Genomic DNA, 21,645 nt, shown 5'->3' with positions numbered 1-21,645 from the left:
GAAGTTCCTGTGCTTTGGATTTGGCTGGGTATAAATGAGGCATGGGGAAGTGCGTTAGAATATGATGGGAGTGAAATAAATGCCTTAGCACTGGTAGGCTGGGTTGAAACATAGCAAGACCTGCCTAGATTCTTCTTGGTCTCAGGAAGGCATTCTTCTCTCCAGATTATGGGGCAGCACCTTCTAGAAGGAAAAGGTCTATGAGTATCAGACCAAGATAGCTAAGAGAAATAATTTATAGCTAATCCAAGACCAAGAGGCAGGTGGGGAAGAGCTTCTATGACTTAACTGGGTTAAGAGACATTCTAGCTTGTATGTATTCCGCCTGCATTGGGGAAGGGAAATTCAGGAACCACAATGAAACCCCAAACTAAATGTATCACCCTTTCACCTTATTTTCTCTGTATGTTTCCTAAAATGTCCCAGAGTATCAGTGAGACCAGCATGTAGAGCCTTGTCTGGCTGAAGCATGGTCTCCTAGAACTGCCATGTATAAGTCAGTAAGCCATCGACTAGACTCAACTGTGAACTCACAGCTTGTAGACATCCAGGCTTCACAAAGCTAGCAAAACTAGATCCACGAGTGTGCACAGCCCTCTGAGAGCCTCTGCCTTCTCCATCTAGCCCTCTACTTACAGGGCTGAGGATGTCTCAGCTGAGCCAGCTGGTCTACTGTGGTGGTGTTGCGGGGGGGGGGCTCATGCCTACTGTGGTGGTTTGAGTAAGAAATGTCCCCCTTAGTCTCAGATATTTGAGCACTTGATTCCCAGTTGATGGTGCTGCTTGGAGAGGTTTTAGATGGTGCCATGTTGCTTAGGGGTGAGCTTTGAGATTACATAACCTCACCATACTTCCAGTCTCTACTTTGTTTTTGTAATTAGAGCTGTGTGGCCTTTCAGCTTCCTGCTTTGGTCACCATGAGTGCCTGCTGCCATGACTCCTCACCATGATAGACTCCTAGTCCTCTGGAACTATAAGCCTAAATAACTCTTTTGTCCATGAGCTATTCTCAGCCCTCTCATTCTATTATCCGTTGACTTTCTACTCCTTGATCCTTTTTGCACCCTCTTACCAAATTCACATGGAAAGCCTGCCTTACACAATGAAGGTTTAGACGGCTACGCCAAATTTGCAAATCAGTCTTGAGGTGGAAGAGGTGGTGGAAAGGGGTTCATGCCCACTGAGACACAAGAAAGGGCTGCCAAGAGGCGTGATGTCACATCTTCATACTGTCAAAGGATTACAGCCTCTCTCTCAGGATGCATCACAGAACCACCACCAAAGGCCAAGGAACATAAATGAATCACTAAGCTGAGAGAAGAAGACATAGTGTGGCCTGAGAAGCCAGGCCTGCTCTTCCAGGATACCGTTCACTAGTAAAGGGAACAAGTATGTCTTTCTCCTCATATCTGTTTTCATTTCTGGGGAACACAAGTTTGTTTACAACTTCAAACTAGGTCAATCCCCAAATGTCAGTTACGGACATTATTAAGGGACCAACACCTAGGGCCTGCTGAGCGGACTTTCACGCAGCACAGACTCACCACGGAACGCCTTCAAAGGAATTTCTTTGAGTGTGAACACATTTCTTAGGGAGATGGAACTTCGCATCTTTCTATTCAGTCTTTCTATTGTTTTTGTTTCAGTTTCCAACTCTCAGTGTGGCCTGCAGAGCATGACTTCTGAAAACAAACTTCTTTTCTGTTCAAGTGATTAGAGATGAAATGCCAGAAATGAATTCAAACCAGGGAAAAATTAAAACTCCTCTGCCAAAAGTAGTATGTGTGTCCATGTTGGGTGGTCCTCTGCCTCACAAGCTTAGGATGGGGCCAGAAAGCCTGAGAATCCATAGGAGTCATTGGTTGTCTTGCCTGCTGAGAGAACTACAAAGACAAGTGACCTCTAGTGGAACCAGAAACCCTTTTCTAGGATCTACATAGAAGTTATTCTTCACATAAGGATTTGGAGATATAAGAAGAATTCAGTATGAAGAAACACACACAGAGACACACACGTACACATGCACACACGCACGCACGTGTGCTACATCTCTGAAAAAGTACACCCTGCCTTTGTTAGGCACAAATAGATCATACACAGTACCAAGTTTCCTCATTTCTGTAGCCCTGGGTTTGACCCAATAGTCATCTTTTTTCCAAGAAGATATTTTATTAACAGACTATTTTCTGTCAGTGTTTGTGCACGACGTGCATGCTTGGGCTGGTGTCTGTAGAGGCTAGAACACATCAAGTCCCCTAAAGCTGGAGTTGCAGGAGGTTGTGAGCCACTGGAGGTGGTGGTGCTGGGAATTCCAGTCAGGGTCTCAAACTGTAGCCCAGACCTGCCTAAACCTCATGGCAACTGAGGCCAGACCCGCCTCAGCCTCCCAGGTGTATAGAAGCGCACACCACCGTGCTCGATCTGGAAAGCTCTAGAGCACTGCTTCTCAACCTTCCCAAGGCTTCAACCTTTTAATAAGTTCCTCATGTTGTGGTGACCCCCCACTCCCAATCATAAAAATTATTTTTTGTTGCTATTTTATAACTATAAACATTTTACTTTTATGAACCATACTGTAAATATTTTGGGAGATGGAGGTTTGTCAAAGGGATCACGACCCACAAGCCAAAAGCCACTGCTCTAAAATGAAATATCATGGTGGTGCTGTAACCAAGGCCTTGTTCATGCTAGGCAAGTACCCTACCACCAAACTGTCTTTAGCCCCGATTTTTCCCCACATCTCACTCCAAGATCCTTTTCCTATCTCATTATTTCAAAGGGTATAAAAGGTCCCTGAGATTCACCATGTTGTAACTTTCTTCTCTGCATGGCTACAACGCATCTCAGGTGGTCTGACTAGGCCTGAGTAACTTAGTTCCCATTTATCTTGGTCCAATGACACTGCTGGAAAAATGTATGTATGTCCTAACTCTCCGTGTAGACAGACACTGCCCAAGATTCTACTACTAGGTATCATACTATACACTTTTCTGCTGTAGGACATACCCCCATCTCATGCCCTATAGGAAGCCTGGTTCACCCCGATCCTTCCCATTAACTTATCATTAAATACAATATTTAGATACAAATATGTCTACTTGTCATCTTCTTTCCTGGGTATCTGGAAAAATACTTCCTTGGCTTGGTCCTTAGCTTTTGGGCCAAATGACAGTCACCAATTTGAAGAGTATGTATTTGGATTTCTCAGTCATCTTGCTATTTCCTCTCTCCCCAAAGCTTCTGAGACTCCAAACACTATCACTTCCTGGGGTGGTGGCTTGAATATGCTTGGCCCAGGGAGTGGCACTATGACTAGGCATGGTCTTGCTGGAGAAAGTGGGTCACTGTGGGTGTGGGCTTTGAGACTCTCTCCTAGCTGCCCGGAAGGCAAGTCTCCTGTTTGCCTTTGGAACAAGATGTAGAACTCTCAGCTCCTTCTGCACCATGCCTACCTGGATGCTGCCATGCTCCCACCTTGATGATAATGGACTGAACCTCTGAACCTGTAAGCCAGATCCAATTAAATGTTGTCTTTTATAATACAGTCATGGCGTCTCTTCATAGCAATGGAAACCCTAAGATACTGGTCTTTCTCATTTTTACATCCAGATCTTCTCAGATCAATTTACATGCTGACAGTGCTTTGTCAGACTAGAAACTATTACTTCCTTCCCAGGGTGGGTCAAAACACTGTCCTCACTCACATTCTAGTAGGGGACACAGTGTGGAAAGCAGACGGGTATGCAGTTTCCTGCACAGTGTGCTTTAAGGGAGTGAAATGGTCACTGCTGCCTAGCTCTTGGCCCATGATCACTTATCAATGTTTAGCAAAACACCAATAGAGTAGACAAATCATCCTGCCATCACAATGTGACGAGTGTCTAAGTTGTCCTTGCCAAGGCTTTCAGGATGCTCTTCATGGAAATATTCTTATAAAAGTCTTATCCTTGGCTGGGAAATAAAATGCCCATTATTGATATAATTAGGGAGATTTTAATTCTGTGCATCGCTAAAATTCTTGAGTATGATCCCTGCATATAATAGTATATCTTATTCCAAAATGTCAGTGCTGTCCATATGTAATTCACTGTCAAATGATTCAGAAAATGAAGTATTACCTGTGTGTCCACCTGTCCATCTGTCTGTCTCACACGCACAGACAGGAAATGCCGTAAGATCTGCCTACATAGCAGGGATATACTTGTCCATTGAGTTACTCTTGCGTTTTCCCCCTGAGCCTGTAAGATTTTTGAATAAAACAGGCTGAGAAAAAGGGGGAAAAATTTAAAAATGGTTTGGGCAGAGAAACCAAGAGTACAAAGAACCCACGAATCAGTTCGGAAACCAAACACAAATATCTGTTTATTTATGGGCTATCATTTTACATCAATTCCATTAAAACCTAAACCAGTTTGCTGTGCTCATTAAATGGCATGACAGTATTTTAGTTAAGCTGGGAGTCACAGGACTTGCACACTTGTATGAATGTAATGCAAATACTGACGACACGAGGCATTCACAGTCACAGGCTGGCTGCTGCTCACGTCACAGCAGCGCCCGAAGGAAATCAGTTTATGGAAAAAAGCAACCACATTTTGGTCTCATTTACAGATACCCAACATTTCAGTTGGTCAATGAATTCTATACAATTTTATACAACTATGAAAGAATAAAGGATAAGGCTTACAGAGGTATTTTAGCAGTTGTAAAAATAAAAACCAAGGACACAAACTAAACTCTTAAAGCTTTCTGTATAAACTTCAAAAGTATGGTTAGGATGGAGACTTAGAGGCAACAGAAATCTGTTAAACCAGAATCTAGAGGTTTGTCTAATCAGATATCAATACTGAACTCAAGAGTTCAGGCTTCAAAAGAGGCGCACCTAAGGCTACAATGGGTATCCAGCAAATCTTGCCACGTAACTTCTACCTGGTGCAGTGGAAATGTCTACAAGTCGCGCACCCCAACAAGACGATCGCAGCGCCCTGAAACACAGGTGAAGGGAGGAAGGGCGGCTGGAGCTCAGGTACGGAGAACCGAAGGCGCCCTGGCTTCTTCCTACGCTGGCCGTAAGTGCTCTTGGTGATCGTTCAACTTGTGTAACTTGGCGATTCTTCAAGAAAAGGTGTCTTATTACTGTGTCTGACTCCCCTTAAAAATAGCTCTGTAAAAATCGAGAAATCCAAAGGCAAGCCACGTCACAGTGGTTTGTTTCTTGAGGCAGTCCAGACATTATCTGGAGTTCTAAATATTGGTTATCCCCTCCGGAATGCGGACTTCCATACCGTATACATCATGGTGGTTCTTACTTGAGTCACTATTACCAAAATGCTCACTGTAGATGAAATGAAATTTCTCACCCTGGTAACAATTCTTTATTCACAGATCCACTGTGCTTAGTGTTTAAAACATTCTCTCGATTCCCACACAGCATTTAAAACAATCCCATCTACAGTCCATCCTTGCAATGAGGCGATCAACAGTTGATCTACCTCCAGAACAGCGCCCTGAGAGAATGATTCTGTAACCTTGGGACACCCGACAAGGAACCCTTCTCCACAGAGCCGTGCCTGTCTTTAGCAGTCCCCACTGTCACACACCCATATGCACTGGAATGTCTTTCACAGAGCAGTCTCAATAGCTGTGGTTTTCCAAGAAGTCTACATTGTGTTCAGATACAAATCTGTAAGTGAGACTGCGGACAAAGGATGATTAACTATGCTGAAGAAACCTTGGCTTGTTTTGTTGGTTTTTCAAACTTCTGATTTATTTTTCACAGCAAACCAAACCGCATTATTTGGTGGAAAAAGGCAAGTATTTGCCTTCTACCACACCATGATTCTGCATATGCACGTACACGGTATATACATAAACATTCTATCACACCATGATTTTGCATATGCACGCACACGGTACATACATAAACATTTCTGTCTTTGGTGGTTCAATCAGGGAAAGAAATATGAAAATAGCAACACTCTGAAAAGGAACTATAGGACGGTGGTCGGGGTAGCATTGTCTGTGTGCTCTGATCATTTAATGCCATTTAAAGGTTCACATTTAATGTAGAGGACATTTTTTTTTTCTTTTTGGCCGATAATCCCAACATCTTCCAGTCATCAGCAGCCTGGGCAGGCGCGGATCTTATCCCACTACACCATTTACCCAGCAAACAAGCCATGGCTCTTTACTGGGTTAAATCTCAGATGTGTTCACAAACTTCAGGGACTGAGTGAGTCATAGCACCAAATAGTTGGAAAAACTTGTAACTGTAAGCTTCTGCAAGAGGGGCAAGGCGAGCAAGTACAAACCCTAAAAATAAGACGTAAGGACAAGTGCACAACTACCACTGTGTTGGCTCTGGTTTCTCATCCACATAATGGCTACCACCCTCTGTACATGTGACTCCGGGAATGACAAGTGGCCCCTCTGAGAAAGGTCCCAATATGAACAGGGTTAGCTCAATGCTGGTGGTTTCAAGTCCACTGCCTGCAATGGACGTGTTGCCAGGGAAAGCCCAGCACAGAAGAAACACAGACAGAAAACAAACACTTCTCACTTGTGGTTTAAAACAACAACAACAACAACAAACAAACAAACCAAAAAACTCCAAAACCCTGGTGGGTTACAGACACCATACAAGAAGAACTAAAATCTCAAGCCATAGTTCAAAGTGCTTATGCCGCCAGCAAACCAGGAGGCTCATGGGACATTTTACTCACAGTGGCACAGAGAGCTTCAGCTGACCAAACACTGCTAGAGGAACACAAAGCGGGAAACAGCGAAAGATTGATGGAAACTTAATCTTCAATTTAAATGAGGAGCAATTTAAGGAGGAGGAAGAGGAAGAGGAAGGAAAAACCCCATAAACCTGTACTTTTTGTGTTAGAAATGCTTTGTAGCATGTCATATGTCTGTGCGCTCAAATAAATTATAACTTTTGTCACTTTAAAATATCAAAGTTGCCAAGGGAACCAAGTCATATTTAGCTTATGCCACAGAAAGTCATGGCTCCTACTTCTTCCAGAAGTTGGCCTCTTAAGCAGTGAGGTTGATTCTGTCAATACTTGCTTATGGGGACAGTTGCAATGTTTTCTGAAATTCTACATTTGAGACCAAATAAAGTATAACTGGTTCATTTGAAAAAAAAGGGGAGGGGGACTAAAAATATGCCACAAAATTATTTTTACAATACATTTTTGCAGAAATAATCTCTAGGTGAAGCTTTTCATTTTATACACATATACAAATTTAAACAGCAATATACACATAATCACAGTGAGGACGTTGGCAATTCACCAATCTGTAGTGTGAAAATGGACTGCAGAGCAGCCTCCAAGAGAACAATGCTACACATCAAGCAGAGCGGCCCATCCAATAGCAAACACCAAACACCCCTGCGAGAGGCAGACAGTGCAAGAAAAGCAGCATGCGCTTCGATACAAACAGCAGTTTATGGCTAATGGGTGACATGACCGTGGTAACAGTGACTCTCGCGCTGCTATGCATAAGGTCCTAGGACATCTGCTTGTCTTTATACCATTCCACAAATTCGTCCAACAAAACTGGCCCTGGAGAGACAAAGAATAAACCATGTGAGGCCTAGAGATGTTGTGGAGGTCAGGCATCAGCTAACATGCATGGGGCCAAGGTTCAACTGGCAGGGAGGGAAGGGACAGGGGAGAGGGAGGAGGGGAGGGGGGGAGGGGAGAGGGAAGGGGCAGTGAAAGACCACAGGCTGGGCTTAGAGGCTCTTCCTGGGGAGGAAGATGTACAGAGCATGTCTGGGAGGACTGTGGGAGGAAGGAGAGCTCGTTCACTCGGCACCCGGTACTCACATGCTCCGTCTTCATCGTAGTTGCTGAGGTCGAGACTTATTGTCCTGCTGAACTCCAGCACATTGCACCACTGGTCTTTGTTTATCACTTTATATTTCGATTGCTGAAGAGGAGGAGAGCAATGTGGTTAATGACACAAGCAAGTGGGATGCTTTCAGCTTCTGTATGAGCCAACTTGAGAAAGCTCAGGCAGGAACTCAACTGAAGCATCAACTAGGAAGATCGTCAGAGAAAGTAATTCAAAACGCTGTACTTGTCAATGCGGCATCGTTGTAAGGAGGCGTCTAACCGGTGGCAGTGCTGCAAGGCTTGAATGAGCAAGAGGACTGCGTAGTTTCTAGAAAGCATGTGAGCCAGTACTCGGCACAGAGGAAATGCTAAAGCCCACACAACAGTGCTGCTCGTAGCCAAGCTGCTGCCTTGAAGTGCATGCATCTGGCAGCCAGTTGCTGGGGACCATGTAAGTGCTGCCAGTGCTCAGAGCTGGGAACTCTTGTGGTGACTCTCAGAAAAAAACTAGGAGAAACATGCTCTAGCACCCTTAGACGAGAAACCTGCTACAGGGAGGTTAATATGATATCCTAAGGATTCAAAAGCAAACTCCAGAACTAACATTTTAAAAATCCTTATGGTAATAAATAAAAAATCAAAACCTGTGTGTGTGTGTGTGTGTGTGTGTGTGTGTGTGTGTGTGTGTGTGTGTGTATGTATGTATTTCTTATATATATTTTAAAGGCAAAGAGTCAAGCCGATGGTTGAGGATGCAGGCACAGGACAGGCTGGAATGAAGAGTTGCTACCCTCCTTCTAAAGGAAAAAAACACAAACTTAAATGAGAGCAAAGCACAGACTTTAACTTCTGAGGCATAAAAAAAGTCTAGAAGTTTCAAAACAGCCAATTAAGTTTCTGGGACTAAGTAATGCCATCTTTTAGCCAAAGGACCCTTCAAATCCTACTAACGGCCCTGTGTACAAGAACCTACTTCCATCCCTGTTCCAGTGGGGATGGCTCGTGGCATGGAAGCTAGAGCCGCTCATATGTAAGCAGACTGTCCTGCCAACAAGTATTACTAAGCAGCCTGTATCGGCTTTTTACAGAGCCCCAGTTCTAGTAGGACTAGGAGAAGTAGTTTCTAGTAAAAATGACATCAGTTGTTTTTTGGACCACTAACCACTTAAAGCAAGTAGTAAGAAAGATTATTTCAAGTGGGAATTAAATTGGGCAAGACACAGATTGTCCCCAAATCTTATACTCGTCCTTGAAAGCAAAGACCACGTTTCAAAAGGCTTGAGTAGGAGTGGGCAAAGCAGATGCCACACGCGACAGTCATGACTCCGCTTCCTTCAGGTTCTGCAAAAGGACATTTCACCAAAACCCACTGTTGATTATTGGTGGCTCAGAACTTTTGACCGCTGTGAAAGCAACAGCCACAGGATAGAGAAATGCTGGTTGTTCCTGACACTGGCTAAGCACATTTAAACTGTAGAAAACACTACTGGGTACCTAGTGCAGGGCTCACAGCTATCCAGGCACTCCGCAGGCACGTGGCCATGAGCGGTTATGAAGAGAAGACAAACAAGTTTTGGTTCGTGTTTAACAATATGGCTTGTGTTTAATGTTGGCTTAAGACTGGACATTCACCTGAAAGTAACCCTGAGTTGTTGGCACTAAGACTGGGGATCTGATGCCAGTGGGGTCTCCATGGCTTGTGGGGAGAGGGAGCGCTGTGGCTGTTCAGATACACAACTAGATATGAACACACAGACACATTCCAAACCATGCAGCAGCTTGCTGACAACAGCAACCAGGGAACCACAATTTCTATGAGCAAAGAGCTACAGCAAATAAAAATCACATAAAATGGTTAGATGAAGTATGTGTTAGTTCTAAGCAAGCAAACATAACATTTCATAAAGTAGTAACTTGGTACCTCTAAGAATTGGTGAAAAACTGGAAAAAGGGGCCAGATTTTTCCTAATAACAGTCCCAACATGCACTTGGCAGTGTTTATGTCTAGGCTGCGCTGGTCCTTTTCCTGTTTAACAAACAAAAACAAAAGTAAGCCAGATGCTTCTAAATCACAAACTCTAATAAACCAAACATGTAGTTCACTTCAGCAAGAAGTTGGTAAACAAATGGATCATTTATTACACGTCATGAAACCCTGAAGGAGGACAGCAGCCAAACACAATGGAAAACTGACAACTGAGTGTCACAGGTACATTTATTCTGAGAAAGACTGATGCCAAGAGAATAACTTTACCCTAATGCCTTGCCTATCATGCAGTGGTATCTATAGTCATTTCCTGGGCAAGTAAAAACCATGGCTGCTTGTCTTACACTACAATAATTACCAGAGTTTCAACTGCTGACCAGAACCCCGCAGTGGACTCAGTGGACTCAAGGATTCTGCTTTTGAGTACTTTGAATTGGGTTTCCCTAGAGGCTTATTTTTCCAACAGCTTTATTTTGTGTGATAAATATTTCTCTTCTACCTAAATACCCCGGAACTATATTCAGCTCCTAGGAAGGTTTGGAGCCCTGGAGCGTCTCCCAATCATCCAGCTGCTTTAGGGAAGCCGGGTCTGTGTGTCTTACACCTGACTCTTAGCCCAGTGTCTACTGACCATGGGAAACTGGAAATCAGAGCGCATGGACATGCAGAGCGGCTTACTCCACTTTTAATTGTAATTAAAGATTCTATTTCTCATTTCACATGCATTTCCATTTTAAAACCTAAACAGGCAGGCTGTTCATACAGGGAAAAATATTCTCCAACACAGGAGGCAGGCTCACACATCTACAGCTCTCCTTCGTGTGGTTCAACTAGAGTGGAATCTGCAAAAAGACTTTTCTACAAAGGGGTGAGGCTTGGCTATCCCACTGGAGTAGAGCGTCAAGTGTCCACCACATTAAGGAACCACGCTGCGACCACCGTCGGCCACCCATACCTCCTGACAAGAGCAGTGACGTGCTGGTCAGTACATAGTGAGTCTTCTACTCGTGCCATTGATCCTCAGAGGACTTAAAGTGGGTACAGCAACGAGCCTCACTCAACACACTAACGACGGAAAGGAAGGTACAGCAACTTGGCACTTAAGAAAGATGTACAGGATGGCTTCTGCTCAGGGTCGCCAAGTGTGAGGACAGCTGTTGCTAATAGGCGAGGTCAATGGCGCAGCATCGGCCTTTGTTAAAGGCTGCCCCGCTGAAGCCGGTGATGGAGGACATTCCCTTGCACCCAGGGATGGAGGGCCCACTTCTCTGCCTACCCTTTGGCCAAGCAGATGATCCCATCGTGTCTTGGCAGCATTAACTGAGCTAGGGGAAGAGGACAGAAGAGATAATCTAACAACAGACACTCTTTCAACACCCTGGCTGGTGTGTCGTCTTTCTGCTTTTGTGATACACTGGGAAAACAAATATAAAACACCACTTAGCCTGCAATGTGGGCATGGCAGACAGCAACAGCGCACCATGTCATGAAGCAAGCCACAAGGAAAATAGTAAGTTGCTGAGAAACACACGTGGGACCACAAGACCTGGCCAAAGTCCTTTAACAAGTGTGTTCTGCGCCGACTGACCACACTGGCACCCTAAAAGATTTCCTTTGTCTGAGTTTCTAAGCATTCGTTAGCCCCCCACACCTCTCATATTGTATGTCTCCTGTCATCACAGGATCCCAGTCTTTCTTGACATGTACTACAGTGGGAAAAATAAAAAAAGGACAGAAGACCTGGACAGACTCTGCGACACAGCAACCATCTGACACACTGATGTCAGGAAAGGCTCTGCTGCGTGTGCGTGGCAGCCATGCCAGAACATGGAGGGAAGGAAGGCGTGAGACTCACACGAGGACAGCTGAACAGCACTCGCTCACTCCTGCTCTGCAGGGTGCAGCCAGCCGCTCCCAATCACTCCCACCATCTTCTGCCTAGCGAATAAGAGAGAGGCATTATGGACGCACGCACCACCTGAACAGGAGCATCTCACTGACCACCAGCAGTGCACACGGTGGCCTTGTGGCCAAATGCCAGGACCAGAGTGGTAAATATCCAAAGTCCTGGGAATGCCATGGTGGAAAGGGCCCACAGAGTGCCTTCTCATGCACTCAAGCAGAGATACTCCCGGGTCCCCTGACAACAATGATTTCTGTGAGGGAGCTCCTGACTCAAATGACACAGTTCTGCCAGGATGCCACCAGGAGGCCATCGGCATAACAGGCTTTAGTTAGTTATTTAAAATCACCTTTCAAATTCAAGGTACATGGATGGCAGAGACATCCAAGAGCTCTTTGCAAGCAAGACACTAAAGCAGTACAGTAGCCACAGGACTGGGAGCTGCGGCTTCCGGCCATGGCGAGACACGGGCAGATGGGTAGGTGGGAATAGAAGCTCAAGTTCACTGAGATGGCTGCCAAGAGACCCAACAGGGCTGAAAGACGAGGAAACACAACTCTTCTGTCTTCCCACCCACCTCCAGACCCAAGCACTTTGTAAACTTTAACTTGCTAAAACAAAGAGTCATTCTGTGCCATTTTCCAAGGAACAGAGACCAGCAGGTCTGGATGCTCCCTCTATCCTGACAGACACTATCTCCTGACGGAGAAGATGCAGTGGCTGCACAGCACCAGGCTTAGCAGTGCAGCCCGCAACCTCAGGGCCTCGGTAGACACTGCAAGAATGTACTCTGCCCAGAAGGAGTGCAGTCCAGACGCCAAACACTCACCACTAATGGAGAGAAATAACCAGGGCTTATTAAAGACAGTTTTATGAGCCTTTGATTATGTCAGAGCATCCCAGTTAGACTCTTGTGAGGGGTAATAAATATTTTTTCTCAAGGGGCACTAAGGACTCAGCAAAACCCAAAGAATCTTAAGTGTGTAAAAGTAACACCAATGTTACAAAAGGAGTCAATGTTACAAAAAAGCTTTATGTGTCTGTACTGCTTACCAGAGTGCCCTAACTGCTCCTCGCAGCCTATTACAAATTTTCATTCTTTAATGGCTTGAGATTTATACTCAACTTATTTTTTTCATTGAAGATTTTATCTTTTCATTTTAAGTCCAAAGTTTTCTAAGAAGCTTTATTGGACTCCCCCATCCCCAAAAAAAGTCCACAGAAGCAGCCATGACTCCTAAGGTGAGTGGTAGAAACCAGGCTGCCAACTGGCATATGAAATCCAAGGCCTCACTAAGGCTCAGCCCCACACGGCCTGGCATAGGAGCGGGCGGCCCTTCCTGGTGCAGCCTAGAAGTAGGAGCTGAAAACTGGGTTCAGGGAAACTCAAACCTTCAGTACCAGGGCTCAGCTTCTAAAACTTGAAAATATAATGACCTCGTCTTTTTGACAAATGAACTAAACAGAACTATGCTCTGAGAACAGAACTGCAGCATTAGCATACAGTTCCCAGTGTTGGCAGGGCCAGCATGGTCAGATTTTGCCCCCAGGAGGCACTGCCTCCCTTACCACAGGTTTGGTCAAGCAGATAGGGAGAAGACTCAGCAAGGACACTTTCCTGAACCTGAACTCCCGCTACTTCCACTTGAGGGAATGAGAATACACCCAATCTTTACATACAAACTCATGCCATGCTCACCTCACATAAGGAAGTGACAGATAGTGGTGTGGGGCCTGGAGGTCCACCCTCTAAGGTCTATTCTGATCCTAGGCCTAAGTGCTTCCGGAACTCTGAGGTGCTTCCTGGGCACAACTCTGAGAACAGACTCCTAAGCCAACAGACTGGACAAGCAACTCCTGACAAACTACAGCCACAGCCAAGTCCAAAGCTGAGCTAACCGATTTTCAGGGTTATGGACACGAGAGGAGACGATAGTGTCGTACTGGCCCATCATGCCTCTCGTCCAGACCTAGTTTCTGTTCCCACTGCACTGGACAATGAGATTATGAGGGAAAACTGGTGTGTGTGTGTGTGTGTGTGTGTGTGTGTGTGTGTGTGTAAGAGAGTGGGGGCACAGCTGTCAAGAGTCTGTGTCTTGGGGGTTGTGCAGAAAATGAAAGTAGACAAATACATTGGCAAGTGAGAATTTGGTGGAGATTGGAAACAAAATCCTCTTGTTCATATCAGATTCCATTTAAGATGGCAGGAAGAATTCTGTTGAGCACAAGACCGGGCACAGCCCATAGCAGCCATAGTCACTTGCAGTTTGTTGTCTGACAGGAGAAGGCAATGCTGGCTGTGTCAACTCTAACTCCTGACTCACTTCCTCAGAGGAGCTGAGCAGCAGGAACCGACAGCTTTGCTACTGTTGAACAGCGAGCGGACCACCAAAGCCCTGACTGACTGGATCTGATAACCAGCTAACTTGTCACGGGTCTTTTCTCAAACTTCTACATGTCCTCTGCTTCCAAAAACATTCCACATTCAAATGCTATTTCAGGAAGTAGAAAGAAACTCCCCCCCCACGCACACACATCATTCATGGTTCTGGATCGTTATCTCAGCCTTCCGTCCTCATCCTGAAGGCCTCTTCTCTCCCATACTCCAGCTCTGCCTGATCCCACTCCCTCCCAAGTGCCACCTCAGTTCAGCTCTCTTCCCAGAAGACTCCTCTCGACTCCTAGACTGCAAACCCACACACTTGTCACTTGAGGCCATGGCTGTTTTGCATCAGGGAAAGAGAGCACTGCTAGAGGAAGGCCAGCCATGGTGGACCAGGGACGGTATCCACAGTGGAAACTCAGAGCCTCTGTCTCCCCTGGCCTTTACCACTGCTGCTGACAGTAGGCCTACTGCATGTAGCCATCAGTCTTCTCAAAAAGCCACCCCTCCAACTCTCACCACAGTGGCCACCCCAACTAGGGAGATTATACCAGTCAGATACACTCAGACTGACTATCTCACATCGAAGTGAAAAACCTCTCTACTTAGCTCTTTATCTCATTTTCTCTATTCAATATCAAGTTGTTTTCCCTAAGTCCTGTTCGAATAAGGAGTCAACACCAGTTGTGGTGGCATGTGCAGTGCAGCTCTTCAGGAGGCTGAGACAGGAGGACCAGCTGAACCTTGTCAGGAGACGTCTAGGAGAGGTTAAGGCTAGCAGGTGACCTTCCTGGAAGTGGCCCGCCTTTTGCCATGGACTAAGATGGGTGAGCACTGAAAGTCAAGTCCCAAAGAGACTTCATCTCAGGACTGCTTCTTGCAGCTGTTATGCCTTTCCTGTCATTACTAAATTAATACAATAATCCCTGGGCATTAGCCCACCCTATTGATCAGATTTCTGCAGATCAACATAAAGATGAACTTTCATGAATTAATGCTGTTTGGATGAATTAATGATTTTATAGAGTTCCTGATTTGACTCAAATAATCTTAGGAAGTTTTAAGAGATGGTTTTAGTTGTTTTGCTAGAAAGATTTAATAAAGTTAGAATCAAGAATAGAATGTGCCCACTCCTTGTAATAGTGGGCTGCATAATAAGAAATACAATGAGCTTTCACAATTACACTAAAAGGAGAAATCAGCTTGGGACAAATTTATGATCAAGGGAATTTATATTCATTCTAGATCAGGTCTAAGGATGAAGCCACAGGTGTGCCCTATGATGAAGCAAAGCCAGTGTAACTGTTGCTTTGAACTTATAATGAGCTTACAGAATGAAACACTGCTTTGAACTTAATATCAACATCCTTCCGTAACTCTCATTTTGTGTAACATTTTATCTATGAGGTAATTTTCTATGAATTTTTGTCTATAAAAGGCCAGAGAAAAGAAATACAAATGATGGGGTTGGTTTGGGGAGTTCTGCTCCATCCATCCTCCAAATGTACATGTGTGTTTGTTTGTATGTTCATGTGTAGGTATGTGTACGTACGTAAGCATGCATGAACACTTGTGGAGTTGACTCAGACAGTGGCTGGGTCTGGCCAGACTGTGTATATATGAGTGTACATGTGCATAGCTGCCTCTTTTCCTTTCCTTCCTCTCTGGTCCACAAAGAGTTAACCAGCTTAGTCAGTGAGAGACTAGTAGAGGCTAAAGAGAAGGGGGCACTATTAATAAACCCTTCACCTACCCCCACTCCCTTCCTGGTTAAGCAACAGGTATTAATTCACCTGAAGCCATTGGCTTCTAGCCTCAGAATAATGAAGAATCAAGAAGAGTAAATCTTATTAATAATAAGCAAACTTTTACTTTTGCAAAATCGAGTTTTGCCCTGCCCCAGCCAATGCTCCACTCTCTCAGTTGCCTTCCAGAATCAGTGCTTGGACAGGCTCCCTAGGCTCCTGGGATAACCTGGAGTCTGGGATCAGCCTGAAAGCACGGCCAGATGCTATCTCTATAAAAGCTCAAGGGAACGGAGGGAAAACACTGTCAACGGGGCAGACTCTTCATGGCACCAGCTATATAAGAAACAACTTTCACCAGGGGGAAATCTTACGCAGAAAATAGTCAGAGGATGTCAGTTATATAAGAGAACTCTTGCAAACTTTGATTTTTATTCCCCTATTTCTCTTATAAGATGCCTGAGGACACAGGCAAAATTGAGACAGGGAAGGCAGCATGGCTCTGTGAAAGAAGTGGCAGGGCAATGGCCTTTAACTGCCCTCCTGTCCATCACTATTTCATCACTGAGGACGGACCAGGCTGCGCCAGGTAACCTCTTCAGAGTCACAACTATATGATATCAACAAGACTACAGAGCAGTGAGAGCCACTGAAACCAATACAAACGCTTGGTGTGTCCCCACATACATGTATGTGGAACCACGTGTGTGCAGGTGCCTTGTGGGTGTCACCCTCAGAACTGGAGGCACAGGCAGTTGTGAGCCATCAGGTGGGTGCTGGGAACCAAACCCAGGCCCTGAGTGAGAACAAATGCTCTTAACCACGGAGTCATCTGCTGAAAGAAATGACAATTCTCCTGGACGACCAATGTTGGTGAAGAGCCATCAAAAGGGCCATTTTACCATTTTCTAATATTGTATTATGGCAGTGGCTCTCAACCTTCCTACTACCACAACCTTTTAATACAGTTCTTCATGCTATGGTTATGACCCCTAACCATAAACTTACTTAATTGCTACTTCATAACTGTAATTTTGCTATTGTTAGGAATCACAATGTATTATCCATGGTCTTAGGTGACCCTATAAAAAAGATTGTTCGACCCCTTCAAGGTCTCTACCCACAGATTGAGAAGCACTGCTTTATAGTTTGTTGTTGGTATATTAAAGTATCACTCAAAAATATTTAATGTATTATACGCTGTTGTTTTGCAACATTTAAGATATTAACACTGTCAAGTAGTTCAACTCCATTGAAATGACAATTTAAAAGATCTGTTGTGCTAATTATACCTTAGGACTCCCAAAGTCATTTTCCTTAGGGTGTGCTCAGAGGACAGAGGGAAGGGCTTGGACTTTGCTTTCGCTTGGACACAACTGGGTATTCTCTGAAAGCGGAAGCGGATAGGAAATGCCTGCTCTCCCACCCTGACAACAGACTGCAATATCAGAAATACCAACAGGACACCTTCTCCGAAGGTGCAGGACACCAGGCTCCAGCAAATAAAAGGGGGAACTCAAACACAGACAGCCCAAGGTTTTCCCGAGCTACAGAAAACAGGTTGTAGGCCAAAGAGGAACAAGGAGCCAAGAGTCACAAAACAGAGGCCTGGACATGTCCAGAGCGGCCGCTAATCTTTGGCCACTCACTCACTGGTGTGCACAGGAGAGCCTCCAGAAAGATCTACTGGAGCAGCTAAACAGAAACTGAGTTGACAGAGGACTGGAGATGGTTTGCATTTCCACAGTGAGCATATAAAGAGCTTACACTAGGCACTGAGATGCCTCTGCCTTAAGATACCATGACACTGCTACAATGAAGGCTGGTCTGACCCTTTCAACGCACACAACTGAATCTAAGTAGGAGAAGCAACCCAGCAACCTGTAACACAGAACTCACATCACCCTCCAAGGCAAGGACTAGGCAGTAACTAAACCCCACAGCAAGAGTCAGAGTCAAGAGGAACTTGCCCAATCCAACATGCAATGGAAGACAGATGCCGTTGGCAAGTATTTCTAGCTAATAAACACACTCTAGAGGTACAAGGACATTGTTCTGAGGAGAAAAACAGAAGGCATTAAAAACAATGGGGCTTCCGAGATGAAACAGTGTCTGTGATGAGAGATGTTAACAGGAGATTAGAAAATGCTAAAGATTAGTAACAGAGAACACAACAATAAAACTCTAAAATGAAGAGAGTGCTATCGGTGGTCCGTGGGACAATATCAAGAAATATAACAACATTTTATAGTTGAAGAAAGAGACAGAACATAGAACACATTTAAAAGGTAACACCTAAAAGATTTCGCAGTTTAATATCAGCGATGAACCCACAGAGTTAAAAATCCCAACAAATCCCAATCAGAATGATAGCCAGGAAAATAAAACTGTGTCAGAAGCGTCATGGTCTACTCACTGGACAGCAGAGAACAGAAAAACTATCTCAGTAAGCAGGCATTATGCGTGGAGAATAAATATGGGAATGGCACCGGATGCCACACTGCTGGAGACAACACAAAGACATCACCGGGAGGGCAACGTGCCAGCCTCTAAGTCTTTACCCACAGGAGCAGCTTGGGAAAAGGAAGGCAAAGCCAAAATCTTAGGGGGGGAGCAGCAGCAGCAGCAGCAGCAGCAGGTCTGTCCTGCAAGGACCGTGAAGGAAGTTTTGTTCCACAGAAGGAAAATGGTATCAGACACAAGAGGAAAGAACCACCTGGAACCATCATCACCCTGGGTACCTGCAACAGACACATCCGCCTGTTTAACCAAGACTACAGCGTAAGGCTCACAGCACGGGTAAAGTGCACGATGTGATGGGCAATCCATCCCTACGAAGGCACGAAGAGAGGACAAGGCACGGTAATGACGTTTTCCCCTTTCAAGGACAGGTCGGATAAAGAGGGAGAAGCAGCGAACAGGAGGAGGATGTCAGTAACATCCACATCAGACAGTGTCAGCATCTGTGTGACACTTACTGTCACATCCACACGCACGCCATCTATCTGAAATCCACTCTAGATGCACAGACACGGTGGGTTGAGGTGGGGGGAAGAACCGACACGCCATGCAGACTTTAGCCAACAAGTGCTGGATGCGCGGCTGCGCTTCTCACACAGCGGCTTTGGAATAAAGAAGAGACACACTTCACAGTGCAAGGGGGTCAGTTCACTCAGGACCCAACAGCACAGCTTCAAAATACATTGGAGTAGGTTGGATACAGGGTAACAGGAAGTTAGAACTGAGGAGCTCGCTATTCCTCAGTTGAGGAACTAACAGACAGCAGTCAGGAAAGCCCTGAGCACCTTCAACCCAACTGACCCAACAGAGTCGTCAGACGACAGATATGTGACAATCAAGAGCAGGCCATATTTTGGACCATACATTAAACAGACTGAAACTGTACGTTTCTGACTAACAGAATTAAATAAACTAGGTCTCCATAATACAAAGATTGCCCAGGAAATCCCAGATACCTGCAAAATAATTAACATGCTTCTAAATAACATATCAAAAAGGAAGGCTGAGGGGAGGATTAGGAGCTGCTGTGCTATGCTGCAAGCTGGTGCAAACAGAACCTAGAAATATTCTGACTAATGCAAATGAAGACACAACTTCCCCAAACTTGTATGATACGGCTAAACAAAAGAAGCACTACTCAAGATTCACCTCAGTGTGTGTTCAAGCTGAAATGAAGGGCTTTGGTAAGTAAGATAAAATGAGCAGTAGTCATTCCTCATTCATACAAAGGAGTAACTCAGCACTACTGCTGAGGAGCCTGTAGGTCCTATCGTGATGCAGGTGAAGGCAGACAAGATGAAACAAGGCCTGTCATTGGACGGGAAGGAAGGAGGCAGACACAGGTTTTAGAAGGCAGGGAGAAGCAGGGGAGAATGAGCGGGAGTGAGAGGGCCTGGGGGAACATGGAGGTGGCTGTTAAGATTCTTCTCTGCACGCAGATAGAGGTTGCTGTGACTATTTCTAAGGGATGGGTGTGTACAGGATTCTGTGCTGTCGAGATGGGCAGATTATATCTTATGAATTGGGTCAGAGGTTATTGTGTTCTTTCATGTGGCGACTTGAGTTCACAGTAAGAAAATGCAAGATAGGCGGTCCCTGTATGAAACTGGCGTGGCAGCAACCCGCCTTGGGAACTGGATGGGTAGAGAGACTGCTGCCGGGCTCAGAGAGTAGCCGTCGGCAGTGTGAGATGCGATGGAGCTTAGCGGGTGAGACACTTTGCTGAGATGAAAATGTCCCGCAGATGCCATGTGGCCCTACGGTGCCAGCACTAGCGTGGGATAAAATAAATCGGTTTTTTATTTTATTTTTTTTTTACCAAAACAGATGCCCCTCAAAAACAAAGAACTCTACTGAACACACAGAAAATTCACAGTCCTCAATCTACCAGGAATATAAAAAGCATGTACCCAAACGCCAATGTCACAGCAAGGAGTCACTGGGCTGTGTAAGTGTCTGTGGCACAAACCCTTCAACATAGGCTGACCCAGAAGGCTGCAAGTGGCTGGGTCCCCAAGCCTGGAGATGATGTGGGAGTGCAAACAGGGCTCCAGGCAACGGCCCAGCATGACCAGAAGCAGACAGCAGAAAAGCTGAAAGGTCAGGCGTCAGGCTCAGCAGGTCACAAATACAGTTAGTTCCCTGCAGATATCACGAGTTCGGGAGCTTAGAACATGATTATGTGGGGCTAGAGGAAGCCACAGATTCAACTGTTTCAGTGGGAGAGCCACGTCTGTTAATAACGTGACAGAGGTCATTTCTCTTCCTCCCTCTGCCTCCCTTTGCTCCTGTATGCAGTGAGTAAAGCCTCCTGGCTGCCATGCGGCAGATGCACCAGCCCCATGAGGACACACGCGCTGGCATGCATGTAGCAGAGGTGCCGAAGGCTTCAGGAGCAGGTGGGGACGGAGAAAGACGATGACGTCCAGAGTGTGGAAAGACAGCTAGCGTAAGAGGCAGGTTACAAGTAACAAGGCTCTCCCTGACAAGCTTGCAGTGGGGGAGAAGCACCGAGAAAGAGGAGATGAAGCTCCCATAAGGTGGGCCACAGTCGTACCATCGCGATCCAGAACCGGAGAAGCCAGGAAGGAGCAAATGAGACCTGAATCTAAAGTACGGAGGGCGGCGAACAGAACTGGGACACCTAAGCAAGAAGCCAAAAAGAGCTGACTTGGGTGCAGAAAGTTCGTATATTCCTGAAGAAACCTCTGTGTGTTTAAAGGGAGGGGGATATGTACTGAACCCAGAAACTAGTGCCAACCTCTACGTCCTACAAATAATTCCATAAATGTCACTCTATCAGTCGTGTGTGACTCTCATCCTTCAGTCCTAGCTTCGGTTAACTCCATGCACACTGTGACCCCGTAAGGCTGCGGTTTCAGAGTGGCATGGATTAACTCCACATAGCGCTGCTCACGTTCTGTTGCAGACTATAATTCATCATGGAATCCATTTTTGGTGCTAAAACTGGTAAAGCCAAAAAGTGAAGAACAAAAAAGGCCAGCACAGAAAAGGGAAGAATCATTCCTCACTCTATTGGGAATAAGTAAACTAATTAATAAGTAAAAAAGAAAGAAATATAAAAGAATGTAGCCAACCAAAGTCTAGTCATCTAAACCCAACAAACACAGAGAAGATACCAATCGGAGTAAAGTGTGGTTATAGGGGCTGAGGCCAGGTCTCCATGGCCATACCACCAAGTCCTTTACTACCTAAAGTGACCGTGTTTTTGTTCACTCCTGATACACAGGAAATTGGCC

General features: G+C 45.3%; 1 protein-coding gene across 4 annotated transcripts in view; it reads right to left on the bottom strand.

Annotated features, from left to right (window-relative positions):
* Positions 1–4,332: 4,332 nt before the first annotated feature.
* Positions 4,333–21,645, bottom strand: part of Dcun1d4 (defective in cullin neddylation 1 domain containing 4) — a 69,683-nt gene continuing 52,370 nt past the window's right edge. For 2 of the 4 annotated variants that reach the window (XM_032917113.1, XM_032917115.1), the window contains 3 exons: positions 9,769–9,873; positions 7,839–7,941; positions 4,333–7,571 (listed from right to left, as the gene is read on the bottom strand). In XM_032917113.1, the coding sequence (XP_032773004.1) occupies positions 7,516–7,571; positions 7,839–7,941; positions 9,769–9,873 (264 nt within the window). In that variant the 3' untranslated portion in view covers positions 4,333–7,515. Of the gene's footprint in view, positions 7,572–7,838; positions 7,942–9,768; positions 9,874–11,689; positions 11,773–21,645 lie in introns of those variants that run through there. The other 2 variants (XR_004389485.1, XM_032917114.1) reach the window with 2 other exon arrangements.

The sequence above is a fragment of the Rattus rattus genome, chromosome 11, assembly GCF_011064425.1.
Source record: "Rattus rattus isolate New Zealand chromosome 11, Rrattus_CSIRO_v1, whole genome shotgun sequence".
Taxonomy (NCBI): domain Eukaryota; kingdom Metazoa; phylum Chordata; class Mammalia; order Rodentia; family Muridae; genus Rattus; species Rattus rattus.
This window is presented reverse-complemented; position numbering and strand designations above follow the sequence as displayed.